The sequence below is a fragment of the Xyrauchen texanus genome, chromosome 49 (genome assembly GCF_025860055.1).
Source record: "Xyrauchen texanus isolate HMW12.3.18 chromosome 49, RBS_HiC_50CHRs, whole genome shotgun sequence".
NCBI lineage: Eukaryota > Metazoa > Chordata > Actinopteri > Cypriniformes > Catostomidae > Xyrauchen > Xyrauchen texanus.
Window position 1 is genome coordinate 5,137,553 of NC_068324.1, and position 21,718 is coordinate 5,159,270.

The following is a 21,718-nucleotide window of genomic DNA, read 5'->3' on the forward strand; positions in this document are numbered from 1 at the left end:
TAATTCAAAGGAATTATATTTGACATAAAAAAAAGAAGCAATCTATATAATATGATAAGGAATACATATCCTTATCATATTATATAGATTGGCATTAGCTAAACCTGTAGTAAAGACTGTAAAAAGATGGACCAATACAGCAGAGCTGGAACTACAAACCTGCTTTGAATGCACTGATTGGAGTGTGTTTGAGGCTGCAGCCCTGGATGAGCTCACAGATACTGTGACATCATATGTCAGTTTCTGTGAGGATATGTGCATCCCTACTAGGACATTTTTAACATTCAATAACGATAAACCATGGAAAACTCAGACCGCTTCTTCATGCCAAACAGGATGCTTACAAAAGTGGGGATAATATATTGTACAACCAGGCCAGGAACACGCTGACTAAGGAAATCAGACTGGCTAAAAGAAGCTACTCTGAAAAGAAGAAAAAACAGTTTTCAGCCAGTGACCCTGCATCTGTGTGGAAAGGCCTGAAAAGCATCACCAAGTACAAGACACCTCCCCCTCGCTCTGTAGAGAGTCAACTAATGGCTGATGAACTGAATGTGTTTTACTGCAGGTTTGAAAATCCCAGACTCACACCCTCCCTATCTCTGATCTTCACACCACACACACCAACACCTCCTGGAACCCCTCTCCTGCTACTCAACCTGCACCTATGATCTGTGAGGAGGATGTGTGCTGGGTCTTTTCGAAACAAAAGACTAGGAAATATTCAGGCCCAGATGGTGTTTCACATGCCTGTCTGAAAGTCTGCGCTGACCAACTGAACCCCATCTTCACACAGATCTTCAATAGATCATAGAAGTTCACTATTGCTTCCACCATCATTCCAGCCCCCCCAAATCAGACAGAAGGAAACTACAACAGTCAGGACTGCAGAGAGGATTATTGGTGACCCCCTGCACACCTTCCGAGACCTGTATGTCTCCAGTAGGGAGACATTTATTGCTAAAACTGTGGAGGATGTGGTTAGGGGCTGTGATTCACCAAATAAATAAATAAACAAATAAATCCTTGTGTACATGAGAACACTTTGCAATGAAGCTCATTCTGAGCAGTTCCATTAATCATAAACGACTGTGATTGGTCGATTCTGACTAGCGCTGTGAAAAGTAACAGAGACCACGTGACAACACTAACGACGTGCTATTTCAGCAGCTGTCTAAACACAATTTACACCTAAACAATGTTCAATGTTCACTGTTGTATAAAAATAATATTTAGTGATGAGTTAAAAAAAGATGAAGATTTTCAGATCCATTATACCTGAACAATTTAGAGACAACTCCCGGGACGATAAGCCACGCCCATTTCGTAAATTTATTTGACGCTACTTACCATTCTACGAGGCAACCCTCTTTACACAGAAACAGCGCCATCTCGTGGCCATCCTGATTTTCTGTGCTTTGCCATTGCGTTTTTTTAGACTAATTAATTTCAAAACATACATTTTATAATATCGTTAATACATTGCTTTTTATATAATACATATACAAATGTATAAATAATATAAAATCAACTATTTACTGAATATTTAGTCTGACAACGGTTTGATATCAAATAAATTATAGCCATGGTTGATTATGAATTGATCAATACCAGATATTTTTACTAATAACTAGACTTCAGTTTGAGAATTATAATGCGTTTAATGAATGAATAGCTGTTTTGTATATCATTATTCCTGTTAACGTTGTTGCGAAACAATTCCACAATGCTTGATTATATTTGTCCTAATAGCTGTAATCATCTCATTTGGTCCAATACTGGGTGGGTGAAATAAAATATTGTGGTTCTATTCGAGATTATTCACAGCTATTGAATTGCCTGAAAAAGACAAAAGGTGCAAATCTCAGATAAAAATAAAAAACAAATCATAAAAAAAACACAACATGTGCAAAAGTATTTTATGTGCAAAAGTATTTTATTTACAAAACAAATCGCACAGTTGTGAGTGACAGTAAACATTTGTACATTTCAGATTCATCGTTTAAGTTGTGCTGAGAACATAACCTAAACGACCCAGGGGAGAGGTCAACAGTCTCTCATCAGTGTGGTCAAACTTCGCCCAAGAGAGACAGAACAACATTTCAAGGCCATTTTTGGAATTCACAGGTAAGAGGTGAAAAATGAAAGAGCTTTTAGCTTTTCTTCAGCTCAACCGACAAATGTTTATGAGGTCCGGCCTTTCTTTTCTTCTAAGAAGCACCGTTTGAGGTATTAGAAGAGGTGGATTGTTTAAACTCCAGTCCATTTTGTCAAGCACCTAGGACATATTTCAAACCAAGCATTGAAAAAGCTGGTGAAAGTGTAAAACCCTAAAATATGCTAATGCAAAAAAAAAAAAATACAAAAACCATGTTTAAACCTTGCCGTGGATGATGTAAACTCATCTGACTGTACAGTCAAATCCAAGTGCAATGGCATCAGCAGTTAACACATCTGTTTTTATCAAAACATGCTATTTTGAGAGTATTTCTACAACCAAAGACAAAAATAGTAAGATGGTGGCAATGGCAAAAGACAAACAAAAAAACAATGAAGTTGGAGACAGCTGGAATGGCGTCACGTCTTAACAGTCTTCATTAGACTGCAAGTTTGCTGGCCACCAGAGATTGCTTCCTTTGGGGCAGGTCCTGAGGGGTGGGAATGTGGTCTCCGGTTATCTCAGTCTTCTCTGTCGCAGCTGTCAGAAGAGGTTTGTTCTTCATCTTGGCTTTGGCCATGTTATAGTCGCCCGAGTCAAAGTATTTTTGCTGCAAACAGTGGAAAAGTGGCCATGAAAGCATTAGATGGTTATATATAATCAATAGGATGAAGCTTTTTTTCTCCCATCATCATCAGAGAATCAATTATCGTTATTAATTGAAATGAAGGCTCAAGGGTTGATGTGTGAACTTACCCCCTTCTGTAATCTTTTCCGTAAGAGATCTGACCCACCGGGCCTGGTGCCCAAATGTGGGTAACGTTGCTTCAGCTTGGCCTCCTCGGCTTTCTCTGGACTCACAACCGTGTCATGCATCTCCTGTATAAATGTGGCGGAAGAACACAATTTTTAAATTACATTTCTGATGCCAATGGTGCATTCAAATCATTAAAGCTAATTTGGGAGCATTGGGGCCCATGATTTTCTGCTTATTTACCCTTTATGACTAAACCCTTGTGATCTATTGACATCATCAATGCAGAAAACAAAGAGCATGTGAACATGTATGTACACAAAAATACAAGTGTTTAAAATATCAACAAGAATTAAGCAAAACTCAATACAAGGTAACTTGTTACTTAACATGGTGTAGCAGTCATGCATTTAGCTAATAAATGCCAAACCCTTTGAGATTGCAAGGCACCAGCTAGCCTTCATTCTCCATTTAACAAACCAGACATATTTCTAATATTAAGTTGGCATTAATAAATTAGGTATGCGTTATTAAATCGACTCAAATACATTGTCGTCTGCTGCTGAGGCCTCATAATGCAAAACGTGTTTGAATGCTCGAACCTGCTGCTCTTCTGTGCACGCCTCCACTTCACTGGACATGACGCAAATTAAATGCTAAAACAAAACAGGACGACGCTTTGCTTTCTTTCGCTCTGAACGAGCTGTCCGTTGGTATTGTTAGTTGTCTGTCTTCTGAGGCGGCTGCTGTCTAGAAAATACTAAATGACTTCTTTGCGAGAACGAAGACGCGGTTTACGGATCAACTTGGAGCTGCACTGACATCTACCGCATTAGAGGTGCAACGACACTTTGAAATCTGTTCAAAATGGAAATATAAGATTTGTACGGTGAGACTGGGCCTAGTTGTCACAAGGGGAAATTGTCAAAGGGCTATATCTCTGTAACGATAACATTTGGGTCAAAATTATAATTGCGCAAATGTTTGTTTTCTCTAGCATTGTTTTTGAAGGTTGATTTCAAACCGCTAGATCAAAGCACTGTTAAAGGGGCATTGCAGTAATTTCTCCTAGTTAAAAACATTTTATTTCCTAAAGAAATTCATTGTAATTTTGTAATATATATATACAATAATATCCACTCACATGAGATGAAGACTCTAGTCATCTCAGTAAACTTATAAAAGCTGTTTTATTCCACATGTAGAGGGTCTCCTCATAGGGGCGGCCATGTTAGAATCACATGACCAGCAGAATACTACCCACTTAATCGCATTAACCACCCTATTGTTTGTCACTTTCACTTATAAATTTAAGTAATCATGTTTGACTGTGAATGGTAAATTTCTGTGATGCATCTGAAACTGAAAACTATTGATTTTAAATGATACTTCATCCAACCCGCTAGGTGTTGGTGTCCAAAATGACACAAACAAAAAAATCACTGATCGCACCTTTAAATTAGAATCATTTAAAAATTCGAATCTCCAAAGGAAATCAAAATGTTTTGATATTTTAGTTGTTTTATGCCTCATAATAGTTTTACTTTAATTATTTAACTTTGTTTTGGTGGTAATGTGTCCCCTCCAATGTTCACTTGAAACCTACGTCACTGTTTTAATAGTTTTCCATCGCATGGCTGGGCCTACGGGCCAAGTCAACAGAAATTGATATTTTGGAAAATAAACCCATACTATATAAATAAATGTAGTTTCTGTAAAAGGATGGACAGATTGCTGCAAAATTGTGGCCGTCTTAATATAAATATATAATTGTTCAAAGATGTACAAAAATAATGAACCTGTTACCATTCAAAATCACTTTAATGTACATAATTAATAAAACAAATGGTTACATTTTGTTACATACATCTCATTAATACAAATATAAATCTAGGAGATTGAAAAAATATTTTTCATAAACTTGAAGACATTGGTCCACGTTTAATGGCAAAGAAAATATACGTTGAACAATCACTCTTAAGAGGGCAAACATAATTTAGCTTAAACAGAGAGAAATATTATAAATCATCCTCCAATTGCAGTCATGTCCACTTCAGTGTAAACTCCTTATTATATGGACAAACACAGCATCAACCCATGGGGAAAAACATTTCTCATAGAACTGAGAAATCAGAAACTGTTCTAAAACTTGAGCAAATGCCCCATTAGTTCTGCATCCGTGACACTAAATAGTACAACAGGAAGAAGACCATCACAAGGACGACGGAAACGTAACACTGGATCTTTCTGTTGTCTCGGCCAGACCGTACCATCGTAGAAAACCTCTTCACACTTCCAGTCAACAGGCCAGTTGCACTGAGAAAATTTGAGTCCTGAGCAAATAAGAAAGTTAAACAACTACTGCGTTTAGAGAGATGCCACATAGTTTGTTTACAAGGAAACGACACCAACGTGCCAACATTTCAGACACACTAACACGGTGTTAACACCAACCATGCCATCCAGGTAGGTATTCTGATCCTCGGCTTCTTTGTCAATGTCATATGCCAACTGTGAATGAGACAAAACACATTTAAATGCATGTAAAAGAATGCAACCACGTATTCCGGATTAGGGGGACCAAATGACAAAATTTAATGGTGTACTCAGTATTTTTGGTTGTTTATGCCATCTTGGAGAACTGAGACAAATTCTGGCATGGATACAGCATTATTCAAATGCAATCGTTTTCAGTTGCCAATGTCATTCACAGTGTGCCATGATTATTTTAATTTATGAGTTAAAATGTCCAATAATGGAGTAGTAACTGAGCGGTATCTGAGATTATGTGTGTTGCATTTGCCACCTAAGGAGGTGGTCTGAGTATGGTTCAGAGCAGATCAGCTCATTAAGATGAACCGCTTTAAAGGTCTCTGATGGGCGTACCGTCTACGGAGGTTCGTGCCAAACTCCCACAAAAATACAAGCAAGGATTTTCATAGTTTCATTGTCCTGGGCTCATGCACACAATGTAAATGACATACAGGAGGAGACACTTGCTCCATTACTCTCGAGATGATAGATAAAGAAACATATTTTCCAATGCACATAGAATTTCAAATGTTTTCCTTCATGCAAAGTAAGGGCTTACATATTTTTTCGGAGAGCCTTAACATAGCGTGAGTGAAGAATTTAGGACAGAAATAAAGTAAACATTATTACTATTGCATAATGTAATATAATTGGCGGTGTTGTCTGAGTTTCATAAATGATATAACACTTTTTATTACACAATATTACTTTTTATGTAATTCTATCCCCGTGCAATAATTTTTAATGAACAATTCTATATTTTAAAGCCTTAAAAAGTAATCATATAGCCCCATTTGATTATACGATTTAAAGTTAAATATTAATAAATGTCCACTTAAGGTGTAGACATATCTGTCATAAGAATACATACACCTTAAGAAGTACGACAATTTGTTTGACAATTGCAATTATTTATTAAAATGATTGTCAGCTAAATTTCATAATCGTGACAGCACTAGCTGCAATGGGGTCTGAGTTCTTATGGAGCTGTGGTGAGAACAACAAGGGGTCGGAGACCACAATAATATGAAGAGGACCAAAAAAGAAACTGGGTCCTCTTTTAAGTCTGCTTACATTGTGAACACCAATAGCACTGAGGTCCTTTGTGGCTGGTTTCCTTTCTGGTTCACATTAACCGAATTGGGTTTGGTTCACTTAAAAAGTACTATACAGTTGAAGTCAGAAGTTTACATACACCTTAGCCAAATACATTTAAACTCAGTTTTTCACAGTTCCTGACATTTATTCGTAGAAAACATTCCCTGTCTTATGTCAGTTAGGATCACAGCTTTATTTTAAGAATGTGAAATGTCAGAATAATAGTGGAGAGAATTATTTATTTCAGCTTTTTTTCTTTCATCACATTCCCAGTGGGTCAGAAGTTTACATACACTTTGTTTGTATTTGGTAGCATTGCCTTTAAATTGTTTAACTTGGGTCAAATGTTTTGGGGAGCCTACCACAAGCCTCTCATAATAAGTTGATGGAATTTCGGCCCATTCCTCCAGACAGAACTGGTGTAACCGAGTCAGGATTGTAGGCCGCCATGATCGTATATGCTTTTTCAGTTCTGCCAAACATCAGATTGAGGTCAGAACAATGTGATGGCCACTTCAATACCTTGACTTTGTTGTTAATCCATTTTGCCACAAATGTAGAGGTATGTTTGGGGTCATTGTCCATTTGGAAGACCACGACTGAGCTTTAACTTCCTGGCTGATGTCTTGAGATGGTGCTTCAATATATCCACATAATTTTAGTTCCTTGTGATGCCATCTATTTTATGAAGTGCACCAGTCCCTTCTGCACTAAAGCACACTGACAACATGATGCTGCCACCCCCATTCTTCATGGTTGGGATGGTGTTCTTCGGCTTGCAAGGGTCATATTTTTTATTCCAAATTATGGCCAAATTGTTTGATTTTTGTTTCATCAGACCAGAGGATATTTCTCCAAAAAGCAAGATCTTTGCACCATGGGCACTTGCAATCTGCAGCCTGGCTTTTTATGGTGGTCTTGGAGCAGTGACTTCTTCCTTGCTAAGCAGCCTATTAGGTTATGAACTTGTTTTACTGTGGATATAGATACTTTCCTACCCGTTTCCTCCAGCATTTTCACAAGGTCCTTTGCTGTTGTTGTGGGATTGATTTGCACTGTTCTCAGCAAACTATGTTAATCTCTAGGAGACAGAATGCATCTCCTTCCTGAGCAGTATGATAGCTGCGTGTCCCCATGGTGTTTTTACTTGCGTACTATAATGTTTGTACAGATTAAAAAATGTTCTGAGATCTTGGCTGATTTCTTTTGATTTTCCCATGATGTCAAGCAAAGAAGCACTGAGTTTGAAGCTAGGCTTTAAAATACATCCACAGGTACACCTTCAATTGACTCCAATTAGCCTATAAGAAGCGAATTACCTAAAGGCTTGACTTAATTTTCTGTAATTTTCCAAGCTGCTTAAATGGCACAGTTAACTTAGTGTATGTAAACTTCTGACCCACTGGAATAGTGATATTGTCAATTAACAGTGAAGCAATCTGTCTGTAAACAATTGCTGGAAAACTTACTTGTGTCATGCACAAAGAAGATATCCCAAATTACTTGCCAAAAATATAGTTTGCTAATATGAGGAGTGGTTTAAGAAGAGTTTTAATGACTTCAACCCAAGTGTATGTAAACTTCTGACTTGAACTCTATGTGAAACCCCCCTAAGAATCAATCAACCACTGAAAAATACAGATCGGTCAACCAAACATTTGGTATATACGGCCTTGTTTAAACACAAAAGTACTATGTATTACCCAAAGACAGCTTTTAACACTAAAACACATGATATAACTGAAGTCATTTAAATGTGAGACTGACTTACAGACTTCATTCTAGACACTTTACTCGCTAGATTCTCTGCCAAAAGCTTGTTTTCAGCATCCAGCATATCTTCCACAGCGCCATGTCCTGTGCATTATTCAAAATATACTGATATTTAGACATTTCGAGAAAAGTTACACCAACATCACTTTCACATTCATCCGTACACACTTTAAAATATCTAAATGCACGACTACAATAGTTGAAATGAAAATTAAAGAGCGTTTCAAAACAAAACAACACAAACTGCTACATGTCACTCACTCACCTCGATTCCAGGGATCAGCCATTTTTAAAGAGCTAGCCGTCTGACAACACTTCAAAAACGCTCTAAAATGCGCCAAAAACAAACAGAAACGGATCACTTTTACTGTAAAGGACTTCTAAAACGAATATCGGCACATATGAATTCAACAGTAATATTAAAATAAGGGCACATTTGCCAAGAAGCGAGCAGTGTAGCGGCACTGCAGCAGCGAGGATTGTGGGATTTTTCTATCATAAGGACACTGTCAAGTTGCATAAAAGGTCTCCAGCTGCCAAACAGCCATCTGAATCTGCCTGCATTTGTTCACACATTTTGTCAAGGATGTGTATGATTTTATAATAAATATACGTATTAAACGTGGATTCCGCTATTGTGCTGGTAAGCTTGTTTAATTTTAAAATGCATTTATTTTCCGACATTACTGTATCAAAACGCAATAGCAGGAGATACGCAACAATGATATAAATGATAGTTGCATGACTAACTGGTTTTGGTTTATATAATAAAGATGCTTTTTTTTTTTTTTTAAAATAAATAATATCAGCATCCCAGGACTATCCGTTTCCATGTGCACCACAACAACACGAGGATTTTATATTAATCGTCACTAAGCCATTTAATGTTTATGTTTTGACAGGAGGGGAATTTGTGACATTTCAATGCTTGTAAAGAATGGATCTTTCCTTCTGATGATCTCCTGATGATCACTGACGTCATGACAACAATTGCCTTTTGAGGAGTGCACTTACCTTGAATAATGTAGGATCTTTATATATACTTAATTCATATCGACTTATGATTTCATTAGGCATTTAAATGAGACTTTCAGTGTACAAATGGAATTATCACAGAATTTGATCATTTACTGAGTGTTTTTCATTAAAACATGAAAATAAACAAATTTATAAGATTGCATTTTTTTTAAACAAAGTTAGCTTCAAGGAAAATTTGCATTTCTTTCTGGTCACAAAGTGTATCAAGATAAAAAAATTTTTTGATTTAATTTAATATTATGAACAAATATGATTTGCATGAAAGAAATCACAGCACAAGGTTGTTTAAAAAAAAATATATATATATATTTTTTTTTTAAATAAGGGACAGCAAGATGCTATTTTTTGAATACCAAATTAAGATTATTCAAAAGAATCACTTCAGAAAAACGGTTAACCATTTCCTATTAATTTCAAACACATTTGGCATTTCATAACATCTCAAGTATTCTATAAACAATATTATATCCATTGTGATTGGATCAGTCAATGTGAGCCCACTTTGAATATTCTTCATAACAAATCCATTCACCCCACTAAAGAAAAACAACGTGTTTAATGAGGGCCTTTAGCCCCTTCAATGGAGGGCTTTTTACCCCAAATACTATCCCTTCACTTTTATCCCTGATAAAAGTTGCACCTATCCTGACAGTTATTAAAAAACTTTTCACCTTGAACAAAACTGATAATGACAAATAAGCATTTTGTCTCAAAATAAACATGATCATGTCAGGGATTATCAATAGCTACATACATTTGCAACATTTAAAAATGATTAAATATTAGATCAGATTACCTCAAAATGAAACTTTGGACATTGCATCTAATGATCTCATGCATCAGGAATATTTTGCAATGCATATTGACAAACAGGTGTTTAGGAAAGTGCTGTGGTAGTTTTTGTTGATGTTTAGTGTTTTGGGAGAAAATATAATAAAAAGTGCCTTTTTATCTCTCTTATGCCTTTTAGCCATGTGATACCCTATGATGTAAAATGAAGAAGAATACAGTCATTTTTTTTTTACCAATTCCCAATGCGCTGTAAGTTTTCCTGGTGGCGTAGTGACTCGCCTCAATCCGGTTGGTGGAGGATGAATCACAGTTGCCTCCGCGTCTGAGACGTCAATCCGCACATCTTATCACGTGGCTTGTTGAACGCTTTACCGCGGAGACGTAGGGCGTGTGGAGGCTTCATGCTATTCTCCACGGCATCCATGCACAACTCACCACGTGCCCCACTGAGAGCGAACCACATTATAGTGACCACAAGGAGGTTACCCCATGTGACTCTACCCTCCCTAGCAACCGTGCCAATTTGGTTGCTTAGGAGACCTGGCTGGAGTCACTCATCACGCCCTGGATTCAAACTCACAACACCAGGGGTGGTAGTCAGCGTCGATACTCTTAAGATTTTTGAAACTTTCCCCATTTCATTCAAAATGCTGATAATATAATTATGATTATTTTTAATTTATTATTAAATTAGAAAAAAAAGCAAAATAGAAGCTGTAACACTGTTAAAGATTGGGCAAGTAGGAGGTGAGAACCGGCTTGTCAACATAAATGATAATTTAATTAAACTCCAACCAAAAGCACAAACATAAACACACATAGACGGACATGCCCGTAATTCTCTCTCTCTCGAACCATCGTCACCGGCCGCCTTTATCCCTCGCGCGCCTCATCAGGCCGATTGGGGACCGGGCGCGCAATATTCCGACCCGGCCCCACCCCCTCGCGCCACAGAAGCATTTTCACTAGTGTGGACCCCATTGTAATTCATATAATCTTCTCCTAGGTGAAAAATTTGGTTTTCACCTACTGTACAAACAAACGTAACTGTACAAATTTTGTTGTTTAAGACCTTCGTGCTAATGGTTTCACAAAATGATTAATTTATAATACATCTATACCTTCTTGTGGTTCTATTTGTAGTGTGGAGCACTAAACAGCCACAGATTATCAAAATGTTGGCACGCAAAGGCCTTATGCCTGATGGGTTCCTGTTGACTCGACTCGCTGAGGATGCGACACAACCCAGTCGCATCCGACCAAAGTCACAGAGGGCACGTTTCATCACCAAGAGTGGCTCGTGTAATGTTGCCCACAGAAATATACGAGAACAGGTGGGATGCTGTGCATGCAAATCAACACAACAAGCATTAGTTTTGAATGTTTAAAGGGATAGTTCACCTAAAAAAAAATTATTTAACCTCACATTGTTCCAAACCCATACTGTATGACTCTCCTTTCATGGAACACTAAAGAATGTAAGCTACAGTCACTTTCAGTGCATCCTGTTTCCATACAATGAAAGTGAATGGTGACAGAGGCTAACATTCATTTTATGTTGCACAGAAGAAAGAAATACAAATTATGATAGAATGCCTGTTTTTGGGTGAACTATCCCTTTAAGTCAATCCAGAGAATGTATAATTATTTACAATTTATTTGGCATTTTAGGGGCGATTTCTCCAGGATGTTTTCACTACTATGGTGGATCTGAAGTGGCAGCATTCCCTCCTCATCTTCACTTCGGCATTCCTCTGCTCCTGGATGCTCTTTGCTATGGTTTGGTGGCTCCTGGCTTTCGCTCATGGCGACCTGGAGCCTCGAGATCCCAATGAGCCCGGACCAGTGCCCTGTGTCACTTCCATTCACTCTTTCACTTCTGCTTTCCTGTTTTCCATTGAAGTGCAGGTGAGGAACAATCTGTATGGATCTGAATCCTAATGATGCCATTGCTTTGTTTAATACGGTGAGCATTCTAAATGTGCACCACCTCAAACTATTTTCTTGAGTTAGTGTGTTGGGACAGTCCATAAACGCTTCAAAAGTATGGCCACATGCCACATTAAATATGTGTGTTAACATGATTTTAGTGTAAAAATTGCTTACTAGCCTTTTGTGTGTATAGTTGTATCCAATTTTACAACTTGGTTGACATGACGACGTAATGACAAAACCCTATAATCCCATAAAAATAAAGATTTAAACATCTTTACAGCTCAAATAATATATAATGCATAAGAATTTAATGTAAGTGCTTTTATAACATTGTAAGCTTCACATTTCTGCCTTTAAGCCCCTTAAAAAATTGGTCCCGTTGACCTCCATTTAAGTGCCTCACTGTTACCCATATTTTTGAATTTGTTAAAGAAAAGGACGATTCTAAATAAATTTTTTGGTAATCAACATTATGCCCAAATGCTATTGATTGAGCTTAACCTGTATTGAACCCGGAATATTTCTTTAAGATGATTAAAAAAATTTTTCCCATAACATCAGGTGACTATTGGTTTTGGAGGACGAATGGTGACAGAAGAATGTCCACTGGCCATCATAGTCCTCATCATCCAGAACATTCTAGGCCTGATCATCAATGCCATCATGCTTGGCTGTGTGTTCATGAAGACTGCTCAGGCCAATCGGCGAGCAGAGACCCTCATCTTCTCCCGTAACGCTGTTATCGCCCCTCGCAATGGCAGACCCACGTTCATGTTCCGCGTTGGGGACCTGAGAAAAAGCATGATCATCTCAGCCACGATACAGCTACAGGTGAGAAACCCACTGTTTTTGTGAATCCACAGTAGTTATAACACATTTTCTTTCATGTCGAGGAGAATTTTGTTTTGATCTGAACAATGATTCTGATCTTGATCAGGTAATTCGTCGGACGGTAACAGCAGAAGGCGAGGTTATTCCTGTCTGTCAGCTAGATATCCAGGTTGAAAACCCTCTCCGGAGCAACGGCATATTCCTCATCTCTCCTCTGATAATAAGTCACACCATTGACAGAGGAAGCCCGCTGTACGAGGTCTCAGCACAGTCACTGGCGACTGAAGACCTTGAGATCATTGTCATTTTGGAAGGTGAGTGCAGAGCACTTCGTAAAACTGGAGGTTTGGATTCAAATTGGGATCCATGGTATGGTCCCAGCGAAACGGCTATTCCAAAGGACTGGCAGCATAATTATGCAAACCAAATCTTCTTTGTTTTTCTGCTTGCCATAACGTCTCACTCATATTCAAGCGCTTTAGCCTTTCAAAGTATACTCGTTGGACTGCAAACCTGTATGGACGTGTTTGATGCATGCACACTTTGCTTTGTGATACTCTTTAATACATTCAACGACAGGGGAATGTGCAGGCGATGTTTACAGAAATGAACTGTACGTGTGTCTAGACAAACAGGGCTGCATGCACAAAAAATTTGCACCATGTGTACTATGCGTACACATAAGACGTAGTGGCACACAGAAGACCGAAGTAGACTTTAGCCTTAAGGCAGCATCACACTTCCAACTAAAAAAATAAATCCAAGGTTGTGGACAAGTGGTAAATAGTTCAATATACGTAAACAAAAATGAACTATTTAACTAAATATTTGTGTGTGCTATGGATTTTTATTTTTAGCAGAGTTGATAGCATTGATAGCATAGCAACAGGCTAATGTCTATTGGAAACAATTGTGAGTCAAGTCTCCTGTGCAGCGCACAATTTACGTGCTGCTGCCAATGTAGAATGCTCCAAATCAGTCCCTGGCTTATGAGGTTCGCTATCAGTTAAGACGAAGCTTATGGTCCATTCAGCCTGAACACTTTCAGAAATCAGAATTTATGCATTTTTTTAAACTATTTAATAATCTCTAATATTTTGGGTGGGCCCGGGTCTACTTTGGCCCACCCTTGGCTATGCCACTGGAATGCAAGTGTTGCGAAACATTCTTTTTTTTTTTTTACCTGAAACGGCGTCTAATAAGTGCTCTGCTCCTGTGTAAAACAGACACTGAAAAAAACAGCTGGACATGGCACAATGGTCAAAGACGTCCATCTACCACATGTTTACATAGAAAAACAATGGAAAAGCTAGATGCAGCACAACCAATTCCCAGAGTCTATTTAGCAGAGACGGGCCACTTCTATTAAAATGAATGGGAGAAATTGGAACGCCCAACCTAGAAACTCTAGCGCCCAACAGTCAACGGGTGTAGAAAGGAAGTCCCGCCTTACAGGTAACAGAGTCAATCCCCTATTAAATACGGACATCACCTGTCAATCAATTTGATAGTGTGCATGCGCATTAGCAAGACAAACTGGGAAAATTGCGATTTACAGTGTAATCTGAGGTAAAGAAGCACAATTCTTTATTGTTTGGTTTTACTGCTGATTTGAAATATGTAGTTTAAACATAAGCTTTGCAAACAGTTGTTGAGATTTGGTGTTCCCCCATTCCAGTAGATAGGAGCTGCACTGTCATAACTGGATATAGTCTCCCGGAGGCATTCCAAAGATGGCCGCCAGTGGACTGGCATGCTTGAAAGACTTTGGTATATAAGAATGCTGGTGTCATATGGCACACTTGAAATCCTTCTTACCTGTTACGGCCTCTAAACAATGAAGCACTCCTGTGTGAGATGCTGAAATAACAGCTGGATGCGGCAGAGCGGTCAAAGACATCCGTCTAGTGCATGTTAACGTAGAAAAACAATGGAAAAGAGCACTGGCACAGAAAAGCATTCGGTGTGAACGGCCCCTTAGAAGATAGCTAAATACTACCTGTTGACAGTAAACAGCTAAGCAACTCACTAGGTTTCAGGATCTATCTGTTCTGCTAACAGGTGTCGTGGAGACCACTGGAATCACAATGCAGGCGCGCACATCCTACACGCCCGAGGAGATCTTTTGGGGACGCCGCTTCGTCTCCATTATGACTGAGGAAGATGGCCGCTACTCAGTCGACTACTCCAAATTTGGGAATACCGTCCCCGTTCGAATGCCAGCGCTCAGCGCTAAGGAGCTGGACCAGACTAGGGGCGTGCAGGACAGCGGACCTCATGAGGTCAAACCCCAGGGATGGGGGCTGGTGAGGGCGGGGCGAGGTGGGTACAGAAGGGGTGGTGGCAGGGCCTGCGATGACACGGTAGCCAAGCCTTGGTATGTGCTGGCTGAGAAAGACGAGGACAAGGAAGGGAAGGAGAAGAAAGGTCAAAAGAAAACAGTGAAATTGGAGGAGATAGGCAAGGAGATTGAAGAGGAGACGATGGAGGACATGAGTGATTAAAGAGAGAGAACATGAGTGATATTTAAGACATTCGGATATAGCACATAAAACATATCCAAGTCACGTTTCACCCCAAACTCAAAATGAAAAACAGTAAATAATGTTTTTAAAAATATTTTAAAAAATTAAGCCGATTTATTGGACCATTACGATTTTCTGAATTATAACATCATTTTCATGACAATGTAGTAAATTATCCTACTTAATTCTCATTACTGTAGTGCACCCAGATATTTAATTTTTTTATTTATTTGTTTTTCTAATTATTCTCAAAGTTGATTCTCTCTACTGAAAAAGGACTACTGTAAAAAAAACTAAAAAGTGAAACATCTTGTTAAATTACGGTAATAAGAATTTGGGGTGAGCAAAATATATTTAGCCAATTTAATATTAATATTAACTGAATATATTTTCTCTTGATGTTTGGGTGAAATATCACCGGGACATATTTTTGAAATGTTTCGTGAGATTCACCCAGTTACTGGTGACGAGTTTGCATTATTCGAACATATTGCAAATCTTAACATTTAATTTAGTTTTATACTATAAAGTTTTTGTAAACCGTCAAGACATGGGCAACTGCTGTATTGTTTACTATGACAATGGAAATGCTCTTGTCAATTCCTGTTTTCCTTATAACTAATAATGAATTTCAGGGTTGACAATTGGCCCCACTCTTTTTCCAGGTTATCTTGACCAGAATAGTCAAGTCATATCTGTCCCTGTTGAGGCACATATGAGGCAGCTTGTTTGTATGTTGGGCTTTAATTGCATAAAACCTTTTTAAAATGTTCAACTTTTGTTTATCTTCTGTATTTTCTTTGCCTTTTGTGTTTTCATCATATTTGATGAGATGTGACTGTTTATGTGACAATTGTTGTTTTTAATGAGGCTGTTGTATTGGCATTGTGTGTGTGGGCTTGTGCAATTGTGTGTTGTGATCTAGATGACCTCTACCCTTTACACACATTCCATTATGGTGTTTTTGTCCTCAAATGTTGTTCGCCACAGTAAACTCAGTGACAATAAGATGATGCGTACCATGTTTATTTAAACTGTAACATATCAGTGGGTTAATGTATTTTGTGTATTTCATGTATTCAGTAAAGTGTTTGATATTTTATATCTGACTGAAGGAATTCAGAGTTTTTCTACTGTTCAGAAAACAATGTGTTATATCACAGGATTAACGTTCGACAGCTGCGTAAACTGAACTCTTTGAGATTAGAGGGATCTCTTCTCTATTTACAGGAGATATCTATATAGTTGCAGTGAACTTACCCAAAAGATAGTTCTAAGAACAGATATACACTAATAGTGTTTGGCACCTAAAGAGCCATGCTGGACATACAGTGAAGGACTGAATATAATCTCCCTTACATTTGTAATTCAAATGTTCCCTCTTTTAACCCCAATGTTCTGTTGCATTGATGTCTGGTGCAGGGAATAGTTCAATGTATATATAAAGAGTTAAGGAGGAGCTGTCCATGGTGCTGAATTGATCCATCTGTTGCACGTGTTTTAAAACTGGACATTTAAAATTGGTAAGGCGTCGTCCTATGTCATGCACCAGAGTTTGTCAAAGAAACCCCAAAACAGAACTGTTAAACATCAGCAAAACAATGTTTTTTTTTTTTTTACCTGGTTATTTTACTAAATGTTCTGTATGCACAAGTCATATATGGAAAAATCAAGCATTTCCTTACATTCTTTTAAAACATTAGCCAAAATGACATAAATAAAAAACAGTTGAAAAAAAAAGATGGAATGGGTGAAACAATGTAAAGTACTTGAAGAAAACGGCAAAAACACTTCTTAGAGCAAATCCAACAATAAAAATGGTTTACAACAAATAATGCTTCACGAAATTACTGCAGTTAGTTGAAACTAAATATTCGCTAAATAATGGCCTAGACAGACCTTATTCAGAGCAGCGCCATATTTGCATTTTTTTTTCAGGAATTACATTTATGTTTTTGTTTCTTGTCTACTTGTTTCGTCAGCTATTAACACCAATTTAAACAACAGAACAACCAATTGAAAACAACCATTCATCCATCACAACCTCGTTTTCATTCCCACCATAAATTAAGGGCAAATGCTATTTGCAGCCTGGTGCAAATAAAGGTAGATGCTATTTACACACCAATGCTAATAGTGGAAAACTGGTACAAATAACGGATGATGGTATTTGCACCACTAACATACATTATAGGGTCATCACTACAGTGTGTTTATTTAGATAAAATAGACCCTCTACACCAAACCCCATCCTTAAACCTTACCCTAACCTTTCCTTTATTAAAATTACCATGGTTTTACTACAAAAACCATAGTATCACCATGGTATTTTGTAGTAATATCATACAAAAGTAAACATGGTTACTATATTACCACCATATTACTGTGGTAACACCATCAAATCTGTGATTTCTGCCAAAGAAACATGGTTACTACAATATTACTATAGTAAACCTACCTTTTATATTAATGTTTATTTATTAAAAGTAGTATTAAAGAAAACAGTGAAGACAGGAAACAGAATGGAAAAAATAGTGGGACAAAGGGGGATTAGAACCAGGGTCGCCTGCTTGAAATGGCACATTTGCAGCACTTTGCACCGGCATTATGTCCCACGCCACTGCAGCGACGGTTACAAAGCAATTTGTAATGTATTCATTAATGTATCAAAATGTATCCACTAGATGGTTGGGGGTGCAAAAAGATGTGCTGAGTGGCAGGTGCTATTTACAGGTGTAAATAGTCACTCTGAAAATGGTATATAGCACTACTCTGAAAAAGGTCTATAGCCTATATTCATAAGGTTTACGACAACAAACAGCTGACATTCTAGAGAGTGAACTTATGTTTTGGCTAAGGCCACATCCACGCTAATAAGTTTTCGCACAAATTTTGCTACGCTTCTCATCCACTCAAAAATATTTTCTGCTTCCGAAAATGTTGTGTTTCGAAAATGCTCTCTTTTTAACACCTACTTTGGAAAAACTATGACATTGGGAATCTGAAAACAGACTAGTTTGGACGTGGCCTGAGAACAAATTTGCAACATAACTCTCATGCAGCAAAGCAGCTCCACCAAAGGCCGGTCAGCGCCGTGAGCAGGGACAGAAACGAGGCACCGCGGTGGTTGCCGGACTGCTGTTACACAGGTCTGTGTGGCAGCACCTGTAAGTGTACTCTGATATTGCCGGGAACTGCTGGGATAGTCGGGAGTTGTCACAGTCGGTGTATCGAATACACTTGCGAACAGTCTTCCCACCTGTAATGCAGAAATATAACTTAATTAGACAATTTGTCGAAATAGATCCTCCTCAGAACCAGCAATTCATTTCTGTCCACTATAGACCTTATTCAGATTAGAACCATGTTTAATTTTTGACAGGGATGAAAGAATATTTCAGCTCTGTACTGTATTTCCATACAATGCAAGTGAAGGGCTACCAAAATTCTGATGCTCCAAAAAGCACATATAGGCATCATATAAGTAATCCATATGACTTCAGTGTTTTAATCCATATCTTCAGAAGTGATATGATAGGTGTGGGTGAGAAAAGGATCAATATTTAAGTACTTTTTTGCTAGAACTTCTTCTCCCTGCCCAGTAGGGGGTGATATGCATGAAGAATGTGAATATCCAAAAACACAAAAAGTAGAATGTGAAAGTTAAAGTGGAGATTGACTGAGCAGGGAGGAGAATTTATAGTTAAAAAGTACTTAAATATTGATTTGTTTCTCATCCACACCTATCATATCACTTCTGAAGACATGGATTAAAACACTGGAGTCTTATGGATTACTTTTATGCTGATTTATGTGATTTTTAGAACTTCAAAATTCTAAGAAATTCTTCTAAAAGTCTTCATTTGAGTTCAACAGATGAACGAAAGTCATACACATCTGGGATGGCATGAGGGTGAGTAAATAATGAGAGAATTTTTCATTTTTGGGTGAACTACTCCTTTAAAAATGGTTAATGTGATTGCATTAAATAACAAAAAGGCAATTTATTTTAAAGACGGCACAAGCACAGATTAGTGTCGTTTACAAAAATAGAAAAAGAAAAAAAAAAGAAAGGTTGTTGTGACTTTTAAATGATGTAACAATAAATATACTGTTCAAAATTATGACAAAAAGTGTTTGGAAACGTTCTTATTGTCAAGCGTTAGTGGGACATGTCCATAGTTAATAGGATCATATAGACCCGTGGTTACTCTGTAAGGACACTTGAGGGTAATTGATTTCATACCTAAACTAAAAATTACCCTGACTAGATGGATAAAAGTCACTACATAACATAACATTACATCATTTATAATATCTCAGAAGTATACCGCTACATACCACATGCATAACCCTTTATCCACAAACCTTTCTCATAGAGATATAAACATGCATCCTCATAAGAGCATTCTTGATGTTCTTTGCATCGGCCGCCAAAGTAATCCTCACACTTGTAGCATCGGAGAGACGATCCTGCAGAGGAGAATCGCATTCCATAATGCTTAACGCCTGTTGCAAATAAAAAGCACTGAGGTCATGAACCAAAGACACATAAAACCAATGGAAGAATAATCAACATTAAACTTACCCAAGCTAAGAGTCACACAACAGACCACTAAAAAAAGTCCAAAAGAGCACTTCATTATGAGAAAAACCCTTCCTGACCTAAAAGACTGAAAACGAATCAAAATAAACTGAAATTAAACATAACTCCAACAGGTTACAAAAGATGCATTCATGACAGTTAATGGAAATATTTCAGCAATTCATTATGAGAAATCATTCATCCCAAACTACCAAACTGATATATGTTAATATACGCAAAACACATATATAATATGTTTTTCACTGCTATAAAAAGTCCTATACATGTACACATATACAACATATATTTCAAAATACTAAAAAATGTAAATTCTCATGTACAGTATGTAAGATACGTTTTCCCAAATAATATTGGAATATGTTCAGAAATGGCCACACATAATGGCCTTTAATCAGATTTATGTATGCGCTGATATAAGAGATTTGAAACAGATTACAATAAATAAGTAGTGAAAGTGAAAAAGCAAATGTTACAATGACTCTCAAAACAAAAAAACAAACATTGAAAAAATCTTTGCAATAGACTACTTACATGAAAGTTATTGGAAAACTAAAGTATAAACTAAATCTAAAATAAAATATCACTTACCCTTCTCAAAGTATTAAAATATCACAAATGTCCAGGGTAGTGTGTATCAACTATCCAAAAGCATTCCTCGCGCCTCCTCTTCCTTGCTCAAGCTCTCGCCCAACCTCACCCTTGCCCTGCATGAATGATGTCATTGATTGTGGTTCTCCTAAATGCCAGGACAGATTAAACAGATCCAAGAAATGGCCATTATTAGTAATGGTCATTATAGCAATAGCTTTTATGTTTTCAATGTATTCCATAGGAACAGTAAGGCTATTTGGGGGACTTTTTCCCCTGAACGACTTTTCAACAGTAAATGTTTGTCTTCAGCCTAGAAACTTGTGCACATTTAAAAAAAATCTGTCCATTTTACTCAGTGCCCATGCTTGTTGTGACAGTCGCATACAACAATAGAGCACATTCAGGATTTGCCTTTAGAAAGACCAGAATCTCAGCAAACAAAAGATCATAACTGAATGTTCACAAACTTATTTAGTCCAATCGAATTCTCTCTCTATCAGTACAGCGTAACGATTGACCAGAAGTAAACCAGTATCCTTTTGCTGCATTATCCAACGCTGCAGCTGGTGGCGACAAAAAGGCCTGTGTCACATTTCCCAGTCCTTTTCTGCAGTCATGGATGCACTCAATTCAACTGTCATTTCAATGCCCCTTCTATTTCAGTCCAAATCTAAAAAGCCACAGTGCACAACTATGAATCTGTGTCTCATGACAGCGCAACAGTCAGGGTTTAGTGAATTGATTTGTTTGTATTTTAAAGACAGTGATGTGGCGATGTTTGTGTGGCACCCCAAACAAGTCCTTATCATGTTGTTTTTCTCTTTGATTATGAAAGGGAAAATAGCATTGTTCATTGCATGTCAGAATGCAAATATCCAGGGGAGATTTTATTTATTTTATTACCCATGCAAGGCACAAGCAAACAATGAAGCCATGGTCAGACAAGCAACGAAGAGCACTTGATCTTTGTTTGATAAGTGGTTTTCAGTGTAACGTTTTTAAAAATGTTACACTGAAAAAACATTTGTTTTAGTCCGGCTTAGCCAGGATGCGGCAGACCAACACTAATAGCTAAGAGCCACATT

At 37.7% G+C, this 21,718-nt stretch overlaps 3 protein-coding genes and 1 pseudogene across 3 annotated transcripts; 1 reads left to right on the forward strand and 3 right to left on the reverse strand.

Moving 5' to 3' along the window:
• Positions 1–1,929: 1,929 nt before the first annotated feature.
• On the reverse strand, positions 1,930–3,689 carry LOC127640385 (cAMP-regulated phosphoprotein 19-like). The gene is made up of 3 exons (XM_052122901.1): positions 3,515–3,689; positions 2,915–3,037; positions 1,930–2,768 (listed from the first exon to the last, which is right to left on the reverse strand). Exons 1-3 carry the CDS (start codon positions 3,551–3,553, stop codon positions 2,598–2,600), a joined length of 333 nt encoding a protein of 110 aa, XP_051978861.1. The 5' UTR covers positions 3,554–3,689; the 3' UTR covers positions 1,930–2,597.
• A 1,031-nt stretch (positions 3,690–4,720) lies between these two features.
• bet1l (Bet1 golgi vesicular membrane trafficking protein-like) lies at positions 4,721–8,929 on the reverse strand. The gene is made up of 4 exons (XM_052122902.1): positions 8,581–8,929; positions 8,314–8,399; positions 5,367–5,423; positions 4,721–5,245 (listed from the first exon to the last, which is right to left on the reverse strand). Exons 1-4 carry the CDS (start codon positions 8,600–8,602, stop codon positions 5,078–5,080), a joined length of 333 nt encoding a protein of 110 aa, XP_051978862.1. The 5' UTR covers positions 8,603–8,929; the 3' UTR covers positions 4,721–5,077.
• On the forward strand, positions 8,815–16,532 carry LOC127640383 (ATP-sensitive inward rectifier potassium channel 11-like). The gene is made up of 7 exons (XM_052122899.1): positions 8,815–8,958; positions 9,218–9,339; positions 11,289–11,479; positions 11,817–12,053; positions 12,642–12,911; positions 13,018–13,225; positions 14,973–16,532. The coding sequence occupies exons 3-7, from the start codon at positions 11,321–11,323 to the stop codon at positions 15,413–15,415; spliced, it is 1,317 nt and encodes a 438-aa protein (XP_051978859.1). The 5' UTR covers positions 8,815–8,958; positions 9,218–9,339; positions 11,289–11,320; the 3' UTR covers positions 15,416–16,532.
• A 506-nt stretch (positions 16,533–17,038) lies between these two features.
• LOC127640384 (CD59 glycoprotein-like) lies at positions 17,039–20,735 on the reverse strand (annotated as a pseudogene).
• Positions 20,736–21,718: the final 983 nt, after the last annotated feature.

What these genes read in the sequence shown, in the direction of transcription:
- bet1l (XM_052122902.1), bottom strand. Translation starts at nt 8,602, where the DNA reads ATGGCTGATCCCTGGAATCGAG. An exon ending in GGCTGATCCCTGGAATCGAG is followed by an intron (nt 8,400 to 8,580) that starts GTGAGTGAGTGA and finishes AATAATGCACAG; the next exon opens with GACATGGCGCTGTGGAAGAT. An exon ending in ATACCTACCTGGATGGCATG is followed by an intron (nt 5,246 to 5,366) that starts GTTGGTGTTAAC and finishes TTATTTGCTCAG; the next exon opens with GACTCAAATTTTCTCAGTGC.
- LOC127640383 (XM_052122899.1), top strand. Translation starts at nt 11,321, where the DNA reads ATGTTGGCACGCAAAGGCCTTATGCCTGATGGGTTCCTGTTGACTCGA. An exon ending in ACAGAAATATACGAGAACAG is followed by an intron (nt 11,480 to 11,816) that starts GTGGGATGCTGT and finishes TTGGCATTTTAG; the next exon opens with GGGCGATTTCTCCAGGATGT. An exon ending in TGTTTTCCATTGAAGTGCAG is followed by an intron (nt 12,054 to 12,641) that starts GTGAGGAACAAT and finishes CCATAACATCAG; the next exon opens with GTGACTATTGGTTTTGGAGG.
- LOC127640385 (XM_052122901.1), bottom strand. Translation starts at nt 3,553, where the DNA reads ATGTCCAGTGAAGTGGAGGCGTGCACAGAAGAGCAGCAG. An exon ending in CGTGCACAGAAGAGCAGCAG is followed by an intron (nt 3,038 to 3,514) that starts GTTCGAGCATTC and finishes ACATTTATACAG; the next exon opens with GAGATGCATGACACGGTTGT. An exon ending in GGAAAAGATTACAGAAGGGG is followed by an intron (nt 2,769 to 2,914) that starts GTAAGTTCACAC and finishes CACTGTTTGCAG; the next exon opens with CAAAAATACTTTGACTCGGG.